The following is a 16,328-nucleotide window of genomic DNA, read 5'->3' as shown; positions in this document are numbered from 1 at the left end:
GAAGTTTTGTCAGAAGGATACTGGATTCTCACTTGCTAACACCACCTCCTAAGTAGATGCAGACAAAAGGCTGTGATATCATAGGAGAAATCAGTGTTGTCTACTCCATCTGCTGGTAGGACTGAGTGGTGTAGCAGGACTCATGGAAAAGAAATTAACAGGTAAGGAAAATGTCTCCTTACTTCTATGGCTCTTGCAGTGCAAATCTCTGTTTGTAATGGTTCGGAAGACTGGAGGTGGCCAATGTGATACCAATTTTTAAAAAAGGGCTCCAGGGGTGATCTGGGAAACTACAGAACTGGTGAGCCTGATATTGGGGCCAGATGGTCAAAACTATTCTTAAAAACAAAATTACTTGTCACATAAATAGACATGGTTTAATTGGGGAAATTCAACATGGTTTTTGCAAAGGGAAGTCTTTTCTTATCAATTTACTAGATTTGTTGAGGTTGTAAATAAACATGCAGACAAAAGGTGAGCCAGTTGATATAGTGTTTCCTCTTCATATAAGAACATGCCATACTGGGTCAGACCAAGGGTCCATCAAGCCCAGCATCCTGTTTCCAACAGTGGCCAATCCAGGCCATAAGAACCTGGCAAGTACCCAAAAACTAAGTCTATTCCATGTTACTCTTGCTAGTAATAGCAGTGGCTATTTTCTAAGTCAACTTAATTAATAGCAGGTAATGGACTTCTCCAAGAACTTATCCAATCCTTTTTTTAAACACAGCTATACTAACTGCACTAACCACATCCTCTGGCAACAAATTCCAGAGTTTAATTGTGCGTTGAGTGAAGAAGAACTTTCTCCAATTAGTTTTAAATGTGCCACATGCTAACTTCATGGAGTGCCCCCTAGTCTTTCTATTATCCGAAAGCATAAATAACCAATTCACATCTACCCGTTCTAGACCTCTCATGATTTTAAACTTCTCTATCATATCCCCCCTTAGCCGTCTCTTCTCCAAGCTGAAAAGTCCTAACCTCTTTAGTCTTTCCTCATAGGGGAGCTGTTCCATTCCCCTTATCATTTTGGTAACCCTTCTCTGTACCTTCTCCATCGCAATTATATCTTTTTTGAGATGCGGCGACCAGAATTGTACACAGTATTCAAGGTGCAGTCTCACCAAGGAGCGATACAGAGGCATTATGACATTTTCCGTTTTATTCACCATTCCCTTTCTAATAATTCCCAATATTCTGTTCGCTTTTTTTGACTGATGCAGCACACTGAACCGACGATTTCAATGTGTTATCCACTATGACGCCTAGATCTTTCTTGGGTAGTAGCACCTAATATGGAACCTAACATTGTGTAACTATAGCATTGGTTATTTTTCCCTATATGCATCACCTTGCACTTGTCCACATTAAATTTCATCTGCCATTTGGATGCCCAATTTTCCAGTCTCACAAGGTCTTCCTGCAATTTATCACAATCTGCTTGTGATTTAACTACTCTGAACAATTTTGTATCATCTGCAAATTTGATTACCTCATTCGTCGTATTTCTTTCCAGATCATTTATAAATATATTGAAAAGTAAGGGTCCCAATACAGATCCCTGAGGCACTCCACTGCCCACTCCCTTCCACTGAGAAAATTGCCCATTTAATCCTACTCTCTGTTTCCTGTCTTTTAGCCAATTTGTAATCCACGAAAGGACATCACCACCTATCCCATGACTTTTTACTTTTCCTAGAAGCCTCTCATGAGGAACTTTGTCAAATGCCTTCTGAAAATCCAGGCCAGTTTACACAAGTGGGTTATACACTCCAACCAGCAGATGGAGACAGACAGCACCAACTTGGTGACATCACTCATATATAGCCCTGCACAGACATCACCTGCCAGTATTCTCTGTCTCTAGCACATGGTGCACTTACATTCTCATGTATACATGGGCCTGCCAGGTATTGGGTAGGTTTGAAGAAGGTGCTCCTGAAGTAAAAGCAATGTCTCCCTCCCTCAGTTGAGAAAACAGAGGAAGCCCAGCATTTAAAAAAAAAAAAAAAAAGAATGAAATAAGAATGGAAGATTTTGGGAGGTAAAGGCTGGTGGCCATCTCCCTCACCGTTTTGAGGCTGCAATTGAATAGAGGTAAGGAAGCCTTGGGCGCAGCCTTTTTTCTCTTCCATTCCTTACCATGGCTTTCTTTCTCCTCTCCTCCTTTGAATGCGGACGTCGGAGATTTCAGGGAGACTTTGCGGCAGCACGGCTGACCGAGAAATTTTAGTGAGGTAAAAAATACATTATCTCGATCCCACACTTGGAGCCGCACTGTTTCCAACGGCAGGGGAGGTCACTGGCTTGGAGAATGGTTATTTTTTTCAAGCGCCGTTACAGGAGTGGCCAGCTGACCACGTGTAGGCAGACCACATTCAATAGAGCTCTCAACATGGTGCCAGGCAGCCAGCATGGGAAATGGTTCCCGATATGTGATACTTGTCCCATGAGGGCAGTCAGTCCAAAACTGTCCCTCCACTTGTGCCAGAGGTATTTGGAGGCACAAGGAGAAGTGCCTCCAGGAAAGTTTCCCCTGGGAGGAATTATGGCCCTTAATACCATGTGTCCTAAAGGAACTGGGTATAAAAGAACCCCATGCTGATTCGGAACATGAGTGAGTGGATCCGGTCATGCAGGGCTTGAGGGGGCCAGAAAAGTTGTTCTTCTTCCACAAGTCAGTGAAAGAATTAGTGCTTCGGGAGTGGGAGACTCCAAATACAGGTTTGAAGGCTGGCAGAGCCGTGGATAAGCTGTATCCACTGCCGGAAGACACTTTGGATCTTTTTTGGTTGCGGAAGGTGGATGCTTTGGTTTCAGCAGTGATGAAGAAGACAACCATTCCGGCAGCAGGATCGGTGGCGCTTAAGGACATGCAGGAGAGGAAGTTGGAAGCACACCTCAAGAAGATTTTTGAGGTGTTGGCATTGGGCATTCGTGCTGCTGTATGTAGCAGTTTTATGCTCCGGACCGGATTGCGCTGGGTACAGCAATTGCAGTCCGGCAGGTCGCTATCCCCGGAGGATGCAAAGCAGGCCGAGAGGCTGGAAGCTGGTGGCCTATGGTGCGGATGCTTTGTATTATCTCATATGCACTTCCTCTCGATCTATGATGTCCATGGTCTCTGTTAGAAGGTTGCTGTGGTTAAGGAACTGGTCTGCGGATGTTCGGTCTAAGTCTCATCTGGGGTCTCTTCCCTTTAAAGGGAAGCTGCTTTTTGGTGAGGACTTGGAGGAACTTGTGAAGCTTTTCGGAGAGATCAAAGGGCACAAGCTGCTAAAAGACAAGCCAAAGGTCAGCAGAGGTTTCTCTTTGGCGTGGGCTCGTTTCCGGTCAAACCAACGTTTCCGGCAGTCTCGTCCTTCGGGAGGAGGTCAAGAGTCAAGGTGCCGGGAAGCAGCAGTCGTGGAATCAGTCCTTTCGAGGCCGGAGACCAACCAGAAATGGTACAGGTCAGGGGGCCTCCGGTTCCAAGTCCTCCCAATGAAGCGAGGCCGGCCCACTCCTCTGGTCCAAGAATGGGAGGCCAGTTAACACTTTTTTTCTCCAGGAGTGGGTCAAGATCACGTCGGATCAGTGGGTCCTAAGTGTGATAGAGCACAATTATGTTTTAGAATTTGCACATCTGTTAAAGGATTTGTTCATAAGGTCCCCTTGTGCTTATGAGCAGAAAAGACGTGTGGTTTGAGAAACTGTCAGTCATTTCTTATCTGTGGTACTACAGGAACGAAAATTAGCAGGTAAGAACCAGTTTTCCTATTTGTATTTTCAGAAGGCATTTGACAAAGTTCCTCATGAGAGACTCCTTAGGAAATTGGGAGGTCATGGAACGGAGGTAGTGTCCTATTGTAGATTGATAACTGGATAAGACAGGAGCAGAGGGTAGGACTAAATGGTCAGTTTTCCAAATGGAGAAAGGAGTGCCCCATGGGTCTGTATTGGGACCAGTTCTGTTTAGCGTATTCATAAATTATCTAGAGAAAGAAACGAGTAAAGAGCTAAAATTCGCAGATGACACAAAGTAGTTTTGAGTCATTAAAACAGCAGCGAATTGTGAACAACTGCAGAAGGACCTTGTGAGACCAGGAGACTGGGCCTCTGAATGGCAGATGCAATTTAATGTGGACAAGTGCAAAGTAATGCACGAGGGGAAAATAATCCCAGCTGCAGGTACACGATGCCGGGATCTGTGTTAGGAGTCACCACCCAGGACAAGGACCGCAGAGTCCTTGTGGATGATACCTTGACATCTTCACTAAGTGTGCGACAGCGGACAAAAAGGTAAATAGACTGTTAGGAATTATTTGGAAAGGAAAAGGGAACAAAACTGTGAACATCACAGAGAAAGCAAAGTTGCTTACCTGTGTTCTCCATAAACAGCAGGACGATGCAGCCACACAGTCCCACCTTTCTCCTCTTAGACCGAGGAGATTCGTGTGGCTGCTCATGTTTGGAAAAGCCTTCTGGGTTTTTCTGAGCTCTGAGAGCTTTTCTGTTTCAGTGCCATCTGGCGACATCACCCCACTCATGAGGCTGATTTTGTCCTGACTGTCTACGGAGAATTACAGGTAAGTGATTGTGCTTTACCTGCCCAAAAAGCAAGCGCATTTTGTACCTTTGGCCATTTTCAAAGGAGAAGTACGCATGCGCTTACACTTTGAAAATTAGATACATGGTCCACGGGAACCTGTGGACTTTGCAGCTAGGTGGGGAATTTGAAAATTGCCCTGCTCTTCTTCCTTGCCAACCTCTCTCCCATCCCCACAGCTCCTGGAGCAAGCACTGGTGATCGAGGAGCAGCTACGGAGAGCAGCATATCTCAACATGACCCAGGATCCCACCCACCCGGCCATGGCACTTAACACTCGTTTCGCTGAGGTGGAGTGCCTTGCAGAAAGCCACCAGCACCTGTCTAAGGAATCCCTCGCCGGCAACAAGCCTGCCAATGCAGTGCTACATAAGGGTAAGAGCTGAATTCAGAGAGATGAAGGGGTGAGAGCCCCACCAATGTAATGCCGCACAAGGGTATGAGCTGAGTTTGGGGGCAGGAGATAGAGTCTCGCCAACAAGGCACTGAACAAGGGTAAAAGCTGAAGGCAGGGGAGAGTCCTCCCCCCCCCCAGTTCAGTGCTATACAAAGGTAAGAGCTGAACTCAGAGAGGTGGGGGGATGGAGGGGTGAGAGCCCCACAAATGTAATGCCGCACAAGGGTATGAGCTGAGTTTGGGGGCAGGAGATAGAGTCTCGCCAACAAGGCACTGAACAAGGGTAAAAGCTGAAGGCAGGGGAGAGCCCCCACCCCCCAGTTCAGTGCTAAACAAAGGTAAGAGCTGAACTCAGAGAGGTGGGGGGATGGAGGGGTGAGAGGTCCACAAATGTAATGCCACACAAGCGTATGAGCTGAGTTTGGGGGCAGGAGAGAGAGTCTCGCCAACAAGGCACTGAACAAGGGTAAAAACTGAAGGCAGGGGAGAGTCCCCACCCCCCAGTTCAGTGCTATACAAAGGTAAGAGCTGAACTCAGAGAGGTGGGGGGAATGGAGGGGTGAGAGGTCCACAAATGTAATGCCACACAAGCGTATGAGCTGAGTTTGGGGGCAGGAGAGAGAGTCCCGCCAACAAGGCGCTGAACAAGGGTGAAAGCTGAGGGCAGGGGGAGAGAGTCCCTCCAATCCAGTGCTACACAAGGGTAAGAGCTGAGTTTATTAGGGCCAGGGAGAGAGAGTCCTGCCAACGAGGTGCTGGAAAAGAGTAAGAGCTAGGCACAGGGGCTGCACAAGGATAAGTGCTGAATGCCTGGAGGTAGGAGGAAAGAGTCCTGCTAATATAGTGGTGTGCAATTATTTGTAGCTTGATTGAGGGAGAATGCTATGAGACACAAGGGGACCCATGCTTCCAAGAATGCTTAAATACCTTCCTTTCAAAGATAGTGACTTGCTGCTTCATTGATGTCCCAAATACAGTCCCATCATCCCCTGGATCTAACAGTGACATCTTTTTATTTATTTTATTTAAAACATGTGTTTCCTCTGCATTCAGGCAGGCCAATCTCACCAGTGGGTTATGTACCTCTGCCAGCAGATGGAAACGGAACAAAGGTTGACATCATGGATATATAATCCTGCCCCGACATCAGCCCGTCTGTATTCTCTGTCTCCAGTAGATGGTGGACATGCATTTCCCTACAGGGGATTGCCTGTGGGGGAAAAAAAGAAAAAGAAGACATCTAGAAGACGAGACATTTATATAGAACTGCTTGCCTCCTGAGTGATACCATTTGGTCCCTCCCTCAGTAGAAGGCCTTCAGTCCGATAGCCTTGGGTGGCATGGATTGAAAAAAAAAAATTAGCGGTTGCAGGCCGAGAGAGGTTCGGCAGTGAAGGCTTTCATCTCCCCCTGTATCACAGGTGGGTCCAGATTACTTCAGATCAGTGGGTCCTCCAAGTGGTTCAGGATGGATATGCTCTAGAATTTCTTCGCATTCTTCTGGATGCTTTTATGATATCTCCATGCCACTCCCCTAGGCTGTTGGATCCGAAAGCTGTGATTCCCATTCTCGAATCACAGCAAAATATGGGCTGTTTGTTGTGCCCAAGAAGGGAAGTGTCCTTTCAATCCATACTTGATCTCAAGGGCGTCAGTTGTCATTTACAAGTCACTCATTTCAGGATGGAAACAGTGCTCTCTGTCATAATGGCAGTACAAGCAGGGGAAAACCTCATGTCTCTGAATCTCACAGAGGCATATTTGCATATTGCCATTTGCCAGAACGCCAACGGTTTGCCATTCTAAATCGTCATTACCAGTTTCAGGACATTCCTTTCAGGTTGGCCACTGTGCCCAAGATCTTTTCCAAGGTCATGGTGATGGTAGTGGTGACCTTACGCAAAGACGGCATTCTGATTCACTCCTATCTGGATGACTGGTTGATTCAAACCAAGAGCAGGTAAGAGAGAGGTTGGGCTTCTCACAAGATAATTTAATTACTGCAGGAGCTAGGTTGGGTGATAAATCTAGCCGAGCAATTTGGAGCCGGCTCAGATTCTGCAGTATCTTGGAGTTCACTTCGATGCAAAGCTGGGCATTTCTGCTGGAGACTCTAATCCAAAGGTTGATGGCTCGAGTTTGAACCCCAACAAACACTATTCGCCTGACCGTGTGGCCTTATCTCAGGTCCTGGGGTTGATGGCTGATACACTGGTAGTAGTTCCCTGGCCAAGGGCACTGTGAGGCAGGGCACCTAATGTTCCTCTATTTACCTGTGCAGGACCAGGCTAGATGCCTGGTCCACCTTAAATCCACTAAGGAGAGTATACTCTAATGGCAGGATCCTGTGGGGCAGGTAGAGCTCAGAGGGCATAACCAGAGACTGGGGAACAAGAGCTGGGATCCAGGTGGAGATAACCAGACTGGGACTAGGTCTCCAGGAGGAAGGCAGCTCCTGTAACATAACACTGTCCAAATATTGAGCTGAGACAAAGCAGTACTGAACTGTAAATAAAGAGAATACACTGTTCTGAAGGGAAGACAGTCTACTGTTGTGCAAGTGTGAATCTGTAATAAAGGTATACTGTTTTAAGAAAGGCTGGAGTCAGACTAATTTGTATCTAGGCCTGTGGGAATTACCTCTCGGTCCCACAGGTACAAATGTGACCGCTTCAATGTGCGTTGCTTTCCTGATGGAGCCCGCAGTCGCATGACAACGTGGTGAGGCTGTTTCTATCATTGGAGGTGAGGTCTCAGTTGTACGGGTGGTTACAGGCAGATCATCTCAGGAATGGAGTTTCCCTGGAGACGCTAGATTAGTTGGTGCTCACGACAGATGTCAGGAGTTGATGGTGCAAGGTCACTGGAATGCAGAAGAGTGGCAATGAAGCATCAACCAATTGGAAACATGGTTGGTTTGGTTAGTGTTTGCGGTTCGCCAAGCAGGTCTGAATAATGTCAGACAATGCGATGACTGTGGCTTACATTAATCATCAGGATGGAACCAAGAGTTGGAGGAAATAGATGCGCTTATGGTGTGGGCAGAGAAACATCTTGTAGGCATATCTGCCTCTCACATTGCTGGAAAGGACAATATCAGAGCTGACTTCCTCACAGGAGAAACTTGGACCCAGGAGAATGGGAGCTGGCGGACGAAGTCTTTCAGCTCCTTGTGGATTGCTGGGGCCACCCAGACCTAGACCTGTTGGCGACCTTCAACAACACAAAAGTTATATGCTTTTTCAGTTACAGGCAGGACCCAAAAGTGATGGTCATCGACACTTTCATTCAGGAGTAGCCATACAGCACCCTGCTGTATGTGTTCCTGCTCTGGCCTCTGATAGGCAGGATTGTCATGAAGATTGCAAGTCAAATCAACACCATCATTTTAGTGGCTCTGGATTGGGTTCGGAAGCTGTGGTAAGCCGATCTGCAGAGACTGCTGATGGGCAGTCCCCTCAGGCTATTGCCTTGGAAGGATCTGTTATGGCAGGGACCTGTTCTACATGAGAATCTGGGTTGATTTTGTCTTGCGGTTTAGCCATTGAAAGGGTTCGGTTGTTGAAGTGGGGTTATTCACCTACTGTGATTTCCACCTTACTTTGGGCCAGGACATTTTCTACTTCTGTAGCCTATATTAGGTTTTGGAGAGTTTTTGAGGACTGGTGTTCTGAGCGAGGTTCTTAATCTCTCAAGGTGGACATTCCCTTAATTTTGGAATTCTTACAGGATGGCTTGCATAAAGGCTTGGCTCTTAACACCTTGAAGGTTCAAGTTGCAGCTCTTGCTTGTTATAGGGGGCAAGACAATGGAGGGCCTTTGTCTTCCCATCCTGATGTGTCCTGTTTCTTGAAGGGAGTTAAGCATCTTTGCCCTCCTTTGCGGCTTCCGGTGCCTCTATGGGACCTTTAATTTGGTCCTGGAATTCTTGGCAGGTCCAATCTTTTGGCCACTGCATGATCTTTCCTTGTGACTGCTTACCTTGAAGACAGTTTTTCTAGTGGCAATCTGTTCAGCACGTCGGGTCTCCAAACTTCAGACTCTTGCCGTGAGCCTTTTCTGCATATCACTCTGGGAGCGATACAGCTTTGGACTGTGCCTTCATTTTTGCCAAAAGTGGTTTCGGAATTTCATTTGAATCATCCATTTCCCTGCCCACCTTGGACAGGGACAGAGATGAAAGTGAGTATCATCTCTTGCATTCCTTGGATGTCAAGCAACATTTGCTGTGGTACTTGGAGCTGACTAAATCTATGCAGAGGTTGGATCGTCTGTTTGTGCTCCATGGTGGTGGTAAGCGGGGAGCACCGGCGACACAGGCAATGATAGCCCATTGGGTTAAAGAAGTCATTATGGCTGCCTATGTGGCTGCTGAGGTTGCTTTGCTGAAACTGATTAGACAGCATTCCATGAGGGCTCAGTCGGTATCGAAGGCAGAACTTCGTTTGCTGTCATCTGCCGAGATGTGCTGAGTGGCAACATGGTCATCTTTGCACCCCTAATCCAAGCATTACTGTTTAGATGTTTGGGCTAGGTAGCATGCCGCATTCGCATGGGTGGTATTAACTGGACCACTGGCAGCCTCCTGCCCTATTCAGCATTAGCTTTGGTACGTCCCACTAGTGGAGATTAGCCTGCCTGAATGCAGAGGAAGGAGAAATTACTACTTACCTGATAATTTCCTTTCCTCTGAGGGCAGGCCAATCCCCGACCCTGATGTTTATATTTTGGTTAGCCTTTTTGGGGCGAACTTCATTGAAGACTGGTAAGACCGCCCTCACACTTCACAAAGACCCATCAGGTACAACTACAAAGGTTCCTTATATGCTCCCCCGATCAAAACCAAACTAACAAAACGAGCACTCTCCACAGCCGGGCCCACCCTCTGGAACTCATTACCGCCGGATCTTCGCCAAGAGACTTGTCATCCAACTTTTAAGAAAAACCTAAAAACGTGGCTTTTCAGGCAAGCCTACACAGAATCACAAGATCACTCCGACACCGGTCAAAGAGAAAAATAGTCCAACATCAGATCCTCGATCAGCCATACTCCCCTCAAGATCTAACCACGTCAGATCTGAACAACACACCTGTTTAAGACTCCTTCTCTGATTCATCAGTCTCCTTTTACTCATGCATAACTTGGATTTTGCACATCAACAAGGTCTATGTACCCACATATCACAATTTAGACTACCCCTCTAATTATTCAAGATATTTACTCATGCCTTAAACATTCATTGTATTTATCCACGTCCTGTTGACGAGTTATTATTAATATAGTCTATGTAATATTTAATTTGTATTATTTATTTATTTTTATATGATATGTTATATGTTACTCATATGTTAAGAAACGCTGTTTAATGTAACGCCTTTATTGCGACAGTTTTGTTCTATGTAAACCGACCTGATTCGATACTTGTATTGAGAATGTCGGTATATAAAAATCTGAAATAAATAAATAAATAAATAAGTGGCTTATCTAGCCCCTTAGTTTAGTGAATATGTTACTACTTTTGGCTGAGCTCAGTGTTCCTGTTGGGTTGGAAGCATGAGTGGTTGATAATGATAATGTTCAAGTATAATCAATTTATCCAGAGTTTGGCTTTTCCAGAGAATACTAATGGGGGCTGATATTGGGGTGGGACTATATATCTGTGATGTCAGCTTTTGCTCCATCTCCATCAGCTGGCAGAGGTGTATAACCCACTGGTGGGGACTGGCCTGCCCTCATTAGAGGAAAGGAAATTATCAGGTAAGTAGTAATGTCTTCATTCCACATGTATTCAAAGTGGCTAACATAAAAAAACCCAACCACCATAAAGTAGGTACATAGACATGAAACATAACACAAATTAATCATCAGACTCATCTCATTTGTGCTTTCCTACATATCAGATGCCCCCTAAAGTGCTAGAGTGTCTCAGCCAAAAGCCTGTTGGAAAACATAGCACAAACAGTAGCTTATCAGTTAAGACATATTTGTCTTGTTTTGCTTCTTGGCACCCCTTTTCCACCTGCTGCCTCCCAGTGCTGAACCAGTTGGAGGAGCTGCTCAGCGACATGAAGGCAGATGTGACCCGCCTACCTGCCACGCTATCCCGTATCCCTCCTATTGCCGCCCGCCTGCAGATGTCTGAACGCAGCATCCTCAGCCGCCTGGCCAACAAGGGGAGTGAGACCCAGACCGCACCGGTAATGCCTTAAGCTCTGGAAGGGGACTACTATTCAGAGCCTTTGTTTTTAAAGTGTTACAATGAATTGATGTCTACTTTCTGCACTGACACCTTCTGCGTAGATCTGAGTCTGCAGGCTGCTGCTTTAGGTCATGCCGTTCGCCTCTGCTGCCAAATCTGATCCACTGCCTCTCTCTTTCAGGCTTTTCCTCCTGGCCCGTACACTACACCTCCAACTTTCACAGGGTCTTTCAGCTCTGCTCAGCTGGGGACGAATCCATCTGTCGGGCACAACTATAGTCAGATGCCTGTCGGGTCCTTTATCACAGGTCAGCAGATTCAACACTAGGAGTAGAGCTTGTGGCAGCAGCCCATCCATAGCATGGGATTTATTTACATGGTTAAAGGACAGTATAAGGGTTTTCACGTGGAAGGTAAGACTCGAGGTGGGGATTATCCCTATCAAACGTTAACTTGTCATTTCCATTTGTAACTAGATGAAATCCTAGAATTCTTAGATATTCCTTTTGTGGCAGGGCTGTAAGGTGCAAAACTAGCCACAGCTGGCAGAGGGTAGTGCCGTTGGGGATGCACATCTCTGAGGCACTGATTCAGAGCAAGGGAAACTGACTGCTTCTCCGAGGACAAGCAGGATGGTAGTCCTCACACATGGGTAACATCATGAGATGGAACACCCAACACAGGAAACTTATGTCAAAGTTTCTAGAACTTTGACTTGGCACACTGAGCATGCCCAGCATGCCCTCTACCACGTGTCCACCTGAGGGCCCTCTTTGTCTGCAGAGCTGCAGCATCGCAGTTGGTGAGCTCTTTTTGCCTATTTTGGAAAACTTCTAGTTTTTCACTTTTATCTGTGATTTTTCGCCTGTGTTCAACACAGGGTCGCTATTGGTCTTTACTGTAGCACTCCTAGTCAGGGTTTTCGTCGTTTATTGGTAAGTTTCCTTTCGCAGTCAATATCCCGGTGGCAGTGGTGCTTTGGTACCCGCCTGCCCTCAATGCCTGCCGCCATCTAGGGGCACTCCATGAGGTTAGCACGTAGCATGTTTAAAACTAATCAGAGAACATTCTTTTTCACTCAACGCACAATTAAGCTCTGGAATTTGATGCTAGAGGATGTGGGTAGTGCAGTTAGTGTAGCTGGGTTTAAAAAAGGTTTGGATAAATTCTTGGAGAAGAAGTCCATTAACCGCTATTAATCAAGTTGACTTAGCATCAGTAGCATGGGATCTAGTTAGTGTTTGGGTACTTGCCAGGTACTTGTAGCCTGGATTAGCTACTGTTGAAATCAGGATGTTGGGCTTGATGGACCCTTGGTCTAACCCAGTATGGCAATTTCTTATGTTCTTACGTCCCATTTTATTTCATCCCGTCATGGCTGCATCTGGTTTTCAGTGATGCCCTTGGTGCTCGAGGACCATGAGGTATGTGTTCTCTGCCTGGAGGCATCGCATGATGTCCAAGGTTGCCTCAAATGCACACAAATAACCCCGAAGGGATGCCGTCTTCGGCTTGACAAGATGGAGCAACTCTTTGGGTCAGAGAAGACTGAGCCATTGGCATCGAAGGACCTCTGAGCCGCACTGATGGACACCGAACTATCAACATCAGCGGGGACTGTAGGTTCTGTCAGTGCTATCAGCAGATAGGGGTGACAGAGACCGATCACAGTCAGGCTCCTCCAGGCCAAGGAAGTCGGGTTCCTCTGTCTCGGGGAAGGACCATGCCAATCATCAATGGAAACTAAAGAAGCACTGACACCGTTCCCTGTTGATGCATGGTGCTGGGCATGGATATGCATCAGCTCATGCTGTGATGTCCCCGAAGTGACCCCGTGGTGAGGAGCGCCAGTCCTTCATCGGTACCAGGGGTCTGTGACTGTCTACACCAGTCCTGATTCAAATTACTAATCTGCCTCTTGGGTCTGAAGAGGATCTGACCACTTCTCCTTCCTTCCAGTCGATGTTGGCATCTACAATGTTTGAGGAGGAGGAGCTTGAGCGGTGAGGCCAACTGGCAGTCGAGCGGGTGTTGCGGGACATTGGTTCTGTGGCATGCTGTGATGTCCCCGAAGTGACCCCGCGGCAAGGAGCGCCAGTCCTTCATCGGTACCAGGGGTCTGTGACTGTCTACACCAGTCCTGATTCAAATTACTAATCTGCCTCTTGGGTCTGAAGAGGATCTGACCACTTCTCCTTCCTCCCAGTCAATGTTGGCATCTGCAATGTTCGAGGAGGAGCTTGAGTGGTGAGGCCAACTGGCAGTCTAGTGGGTGTTGCGAGGCATTGGTCATGTGGCACCCACGATACCAGAATCGGTCTGTCAGTCCTGGAACTGCTATTGGAGAGCTCAGTGCGCTCATCAGTGCGTTACCAACCCAGCTGGCATCGGTTCTTAGGCATAAGGGCACTGCATCCTCCCCTACCAATACAGTGGTCGTAACCAGCTCCTTGGAGGAGGAAGCTCCTTCCAGGCTGGCTGAGACCCCCCATCCAGCTCCACGGTGCATGTCCCTCTGGATAAAGGCTGAGTGCCTAGGGCCCCATCCTCTGTTGCTTTCAGTGAGGATGAGGGTCCTTATGACCCCTGGAGGGAATGATACCATGGAATCCTCCTCTGATAGCTCTGAGAGTCTCCCTTAAAACATTTTCCTCCAGAAGAGTGAAAAGTCTCCAACTGAGGACTTTACCATCGTAGGTTTTGTAAGGGTGATGCAGAGGCCATTCTATTTCAGTTACTGACGGAGGAGGATGCAGGCACAAAGTGCTTGAAATCCTCTAGTTTGTGGAGAATCCTAAGAAGATCATGATGGTCCCAATACGCTATCCTTAAGGAGTTACTGCTGAGGATATGGGAACACCCCCTTCACAGTGCCTCCCGTGAACAAGAAGGCTGATGGGGTTTACCTTGTCAAGAAGGCTGCTGGATTTGATAAGCAACAGCTGTCCCACCAGTCGGTGGTGGTCAAATTCGCTCTCAAGAGAGCCAAGCATCCTTGGACCCATTCCTCGCCATTCCTGGGGAAGGATCATAGAGTGATGGACGCTCTTGGGAGAAAAGAATTTCAGGGAACCATACTCATTGCCTGCATGGCTTCCTATCAGCTTTACATGAGCCAGTACTCATGGGACATCTGTAAGCAGGTGCAGGAGGTGGCTGAGAGCTGTCTCAGCAGCAGCAGGATGCCCTCATGTCGTTGGTGCATAAGGGCCTGGAGTGAGGGAAACATGAGGTCCAAGCGACCTACGATGTTTTCAAGATGGCATTGAGGGTTTCTGCAGCAGGAATAGATGCCCGCAGAATGGCATGGCTGCGGGCCTTGGATCTCCGACCAGAGGTACTGGAACGACTTGCTGACGTACTGTGAATTGGAGAGGATCTCTTTGGAGATAGGGTGAGGGACACAATGGCCCAACTCTGGGACCACCATGAAACCCTCCAACAACCCTTTGCCACCACTCTGGATCCATCCCGCTCAGCTAGGAGGTCGGCGAGATCAGGGCAAAGGATGTCTTTCTTTTGCCAGAGGAAGTACTATCCTCCCCCCCTCACTCCCGTCAACAGCATCAGGGCTTTGCAGCCGTCCTAGGCAGCAGAGAGCCCCCAAGCCCAAGCCAGCACCTCAGTCAACTCGAGAGTCGGAGTTTTGACTGGGTCACAGGGAGTGTAGTCCAGTTGCCCATTCCCGGGATGATGGACCCTCCGGTTGGGGGCAGGCTGTGGTTCTTTGCAAACCAGTGGCCTAGTATAACCTCGGACCAGTGGGTTCTTTCCATCGTCTGCCAATTGTTTGTCCCGCCAAATTACCCTCCGAGCCTGTTTTGTGGATCGGTAGCGCATCAGGAGTTAATTCTAACAGAGCTCTTTTAATGGCCAGAATGGTCGAGCCTGTTCCTCCAAGGCAAACAGGGCGGGAATTTTACTCCATGTACTTTCTGAGGTCTCTGTCCCATCCTAGACCTAAGTGCTTTGAACATATTTGCCAAAAAAGAAAAGTTCAAGATGGTTTCCCTGGGCACTTTGATCCCCCTTTTGCAAAAAGGGGACTGGCTATGCTCCCTCCATCTGAAGGACGTGTACACTCACATCGAGATTTTCCCCAGTCACTGGAAGTATCTCCGATTCATGGTGGGAAAACAGTACTTCCAGTATTGGGTGTTGCCGTTCAGGCTAGCCTCCGCCCCACAAGTTTTCACACAATGCCTGGTCATGGTGGTGGCACACCTCCACAGGCTGAGGGTGCATGTTTTCCCTTATCTGGATGATTGGCTGGTCAAGAGCACATATCAGGCAGGGGCTGTCAGGTCCCCATGCGCTTGACCATCCGGATGTTGGAATCACTAGGGTTCGTCATCAACTACCCGAAGTCCCTTCTCAGCCCATCACCCTTCATAGGAGCCCTGCTAGACACGGCTCAGGCCAAGACCTTCCTGCCTCTTCAAAGGGCAGTCACTTTGATAAACATTTTTATTTATTTAAAAAATATTTATATACCACCTATAACAATAAGTTGTGCTAAGCGGATTACAATTAAGATTAACATAATAAAATACAAACATACATAAATCAGAATTAAAACAAATTAAAATAAAACAGAAAATCAGTAAATATAAAATTCAGACTTCATCAAAACATTGTTGCTGAACAACATTACACTGCACTGTAAGGCACCTAGTTTAGGTGTCTGATGATCCCCATTTATGTTGGGGAGCAGCCTGTAGTTAGGGATTTCACCCATGTGTGAACACTACCATCCTGCTTGTCTTCGGAGAAAGTAGAGTTGCTTACTTGTAACATGTGTTCTCAGAGGACAACAGGATGTTAGTCCTCAAGAATCCCGCCTGCCACCCCGCGGAGTTGGGTTTCTCCTCATTTTCCTTTTATATAATTCTATGTTATAAGACTGAAGAGGGACCCCCATGTGGACACATGGGATAGGGCATGCTGGGCATGCTCAGTGCGTCAAGTCAAAGTTCTAGAAACTTTGACATAAGTTTTCCGTGTTGGGGCTCCATCTGATGATGTCACCCATGTGTGAAAGCTAACATCCCGCTGTCCTCAGAGAACACCTGTTACAGGTAAGCAACTCTACATTACTCACTGTCAGGCTCCATCAATCTCACCCATACAGCCTCTAGCT

General features: G+C 47.2%; 1 protein-coding gene across 3 annotated transcripts in view; it reads left to right on the top strand.

Annotated features, from left to right (window-relative positions):
* The window catches only part of CHD3 (chromodomain helicase DNA binding protein 3), a 93,540-nt gene that overhangs the window by 69,308 nt on the left and 7,904 nt on the right, over positions 1-16,328 (top strand). For all 3 annotated transcript variants that reach the window (XM_029582035.1, XM_029582036.1, XM_029582034.1), the window contains exons 37-39: positions 4,771-4,966; positions 11,023-11,186; positions 11,370-11,496. In XM_029582035.1, the coding sequence (XP_029437895.1) occupies positions 4,771-4,966; positions 11,023-11,186; positions 11,370-11,496 (487 nt within the window). The remainder of the gene's footprint in view (positions 1-4,770; positions 4,967-11,022; positions 11,187-11,369; positions 11,497-16,328) is intronic.

The sequence above is a fragment of the Rhinatrema bivittatum genome, chromosome 16 (genome assembly GCF_901001135.1).
Source record: "Rhinatrema bivittatum chromosome 16, aRhiBiv1.1, whole genome shotgun sequence".
Taxonomy (NCBI): Eukaryota; Metazoa; Chordata; class Amphibia; order Gymnophiona; family Rhinatrematidae; genus Rhinatrema; species Rhinatrema bivittatum.
This window is presented reverse-complemented; position numbering and strand designations above follow the sequence as displayed.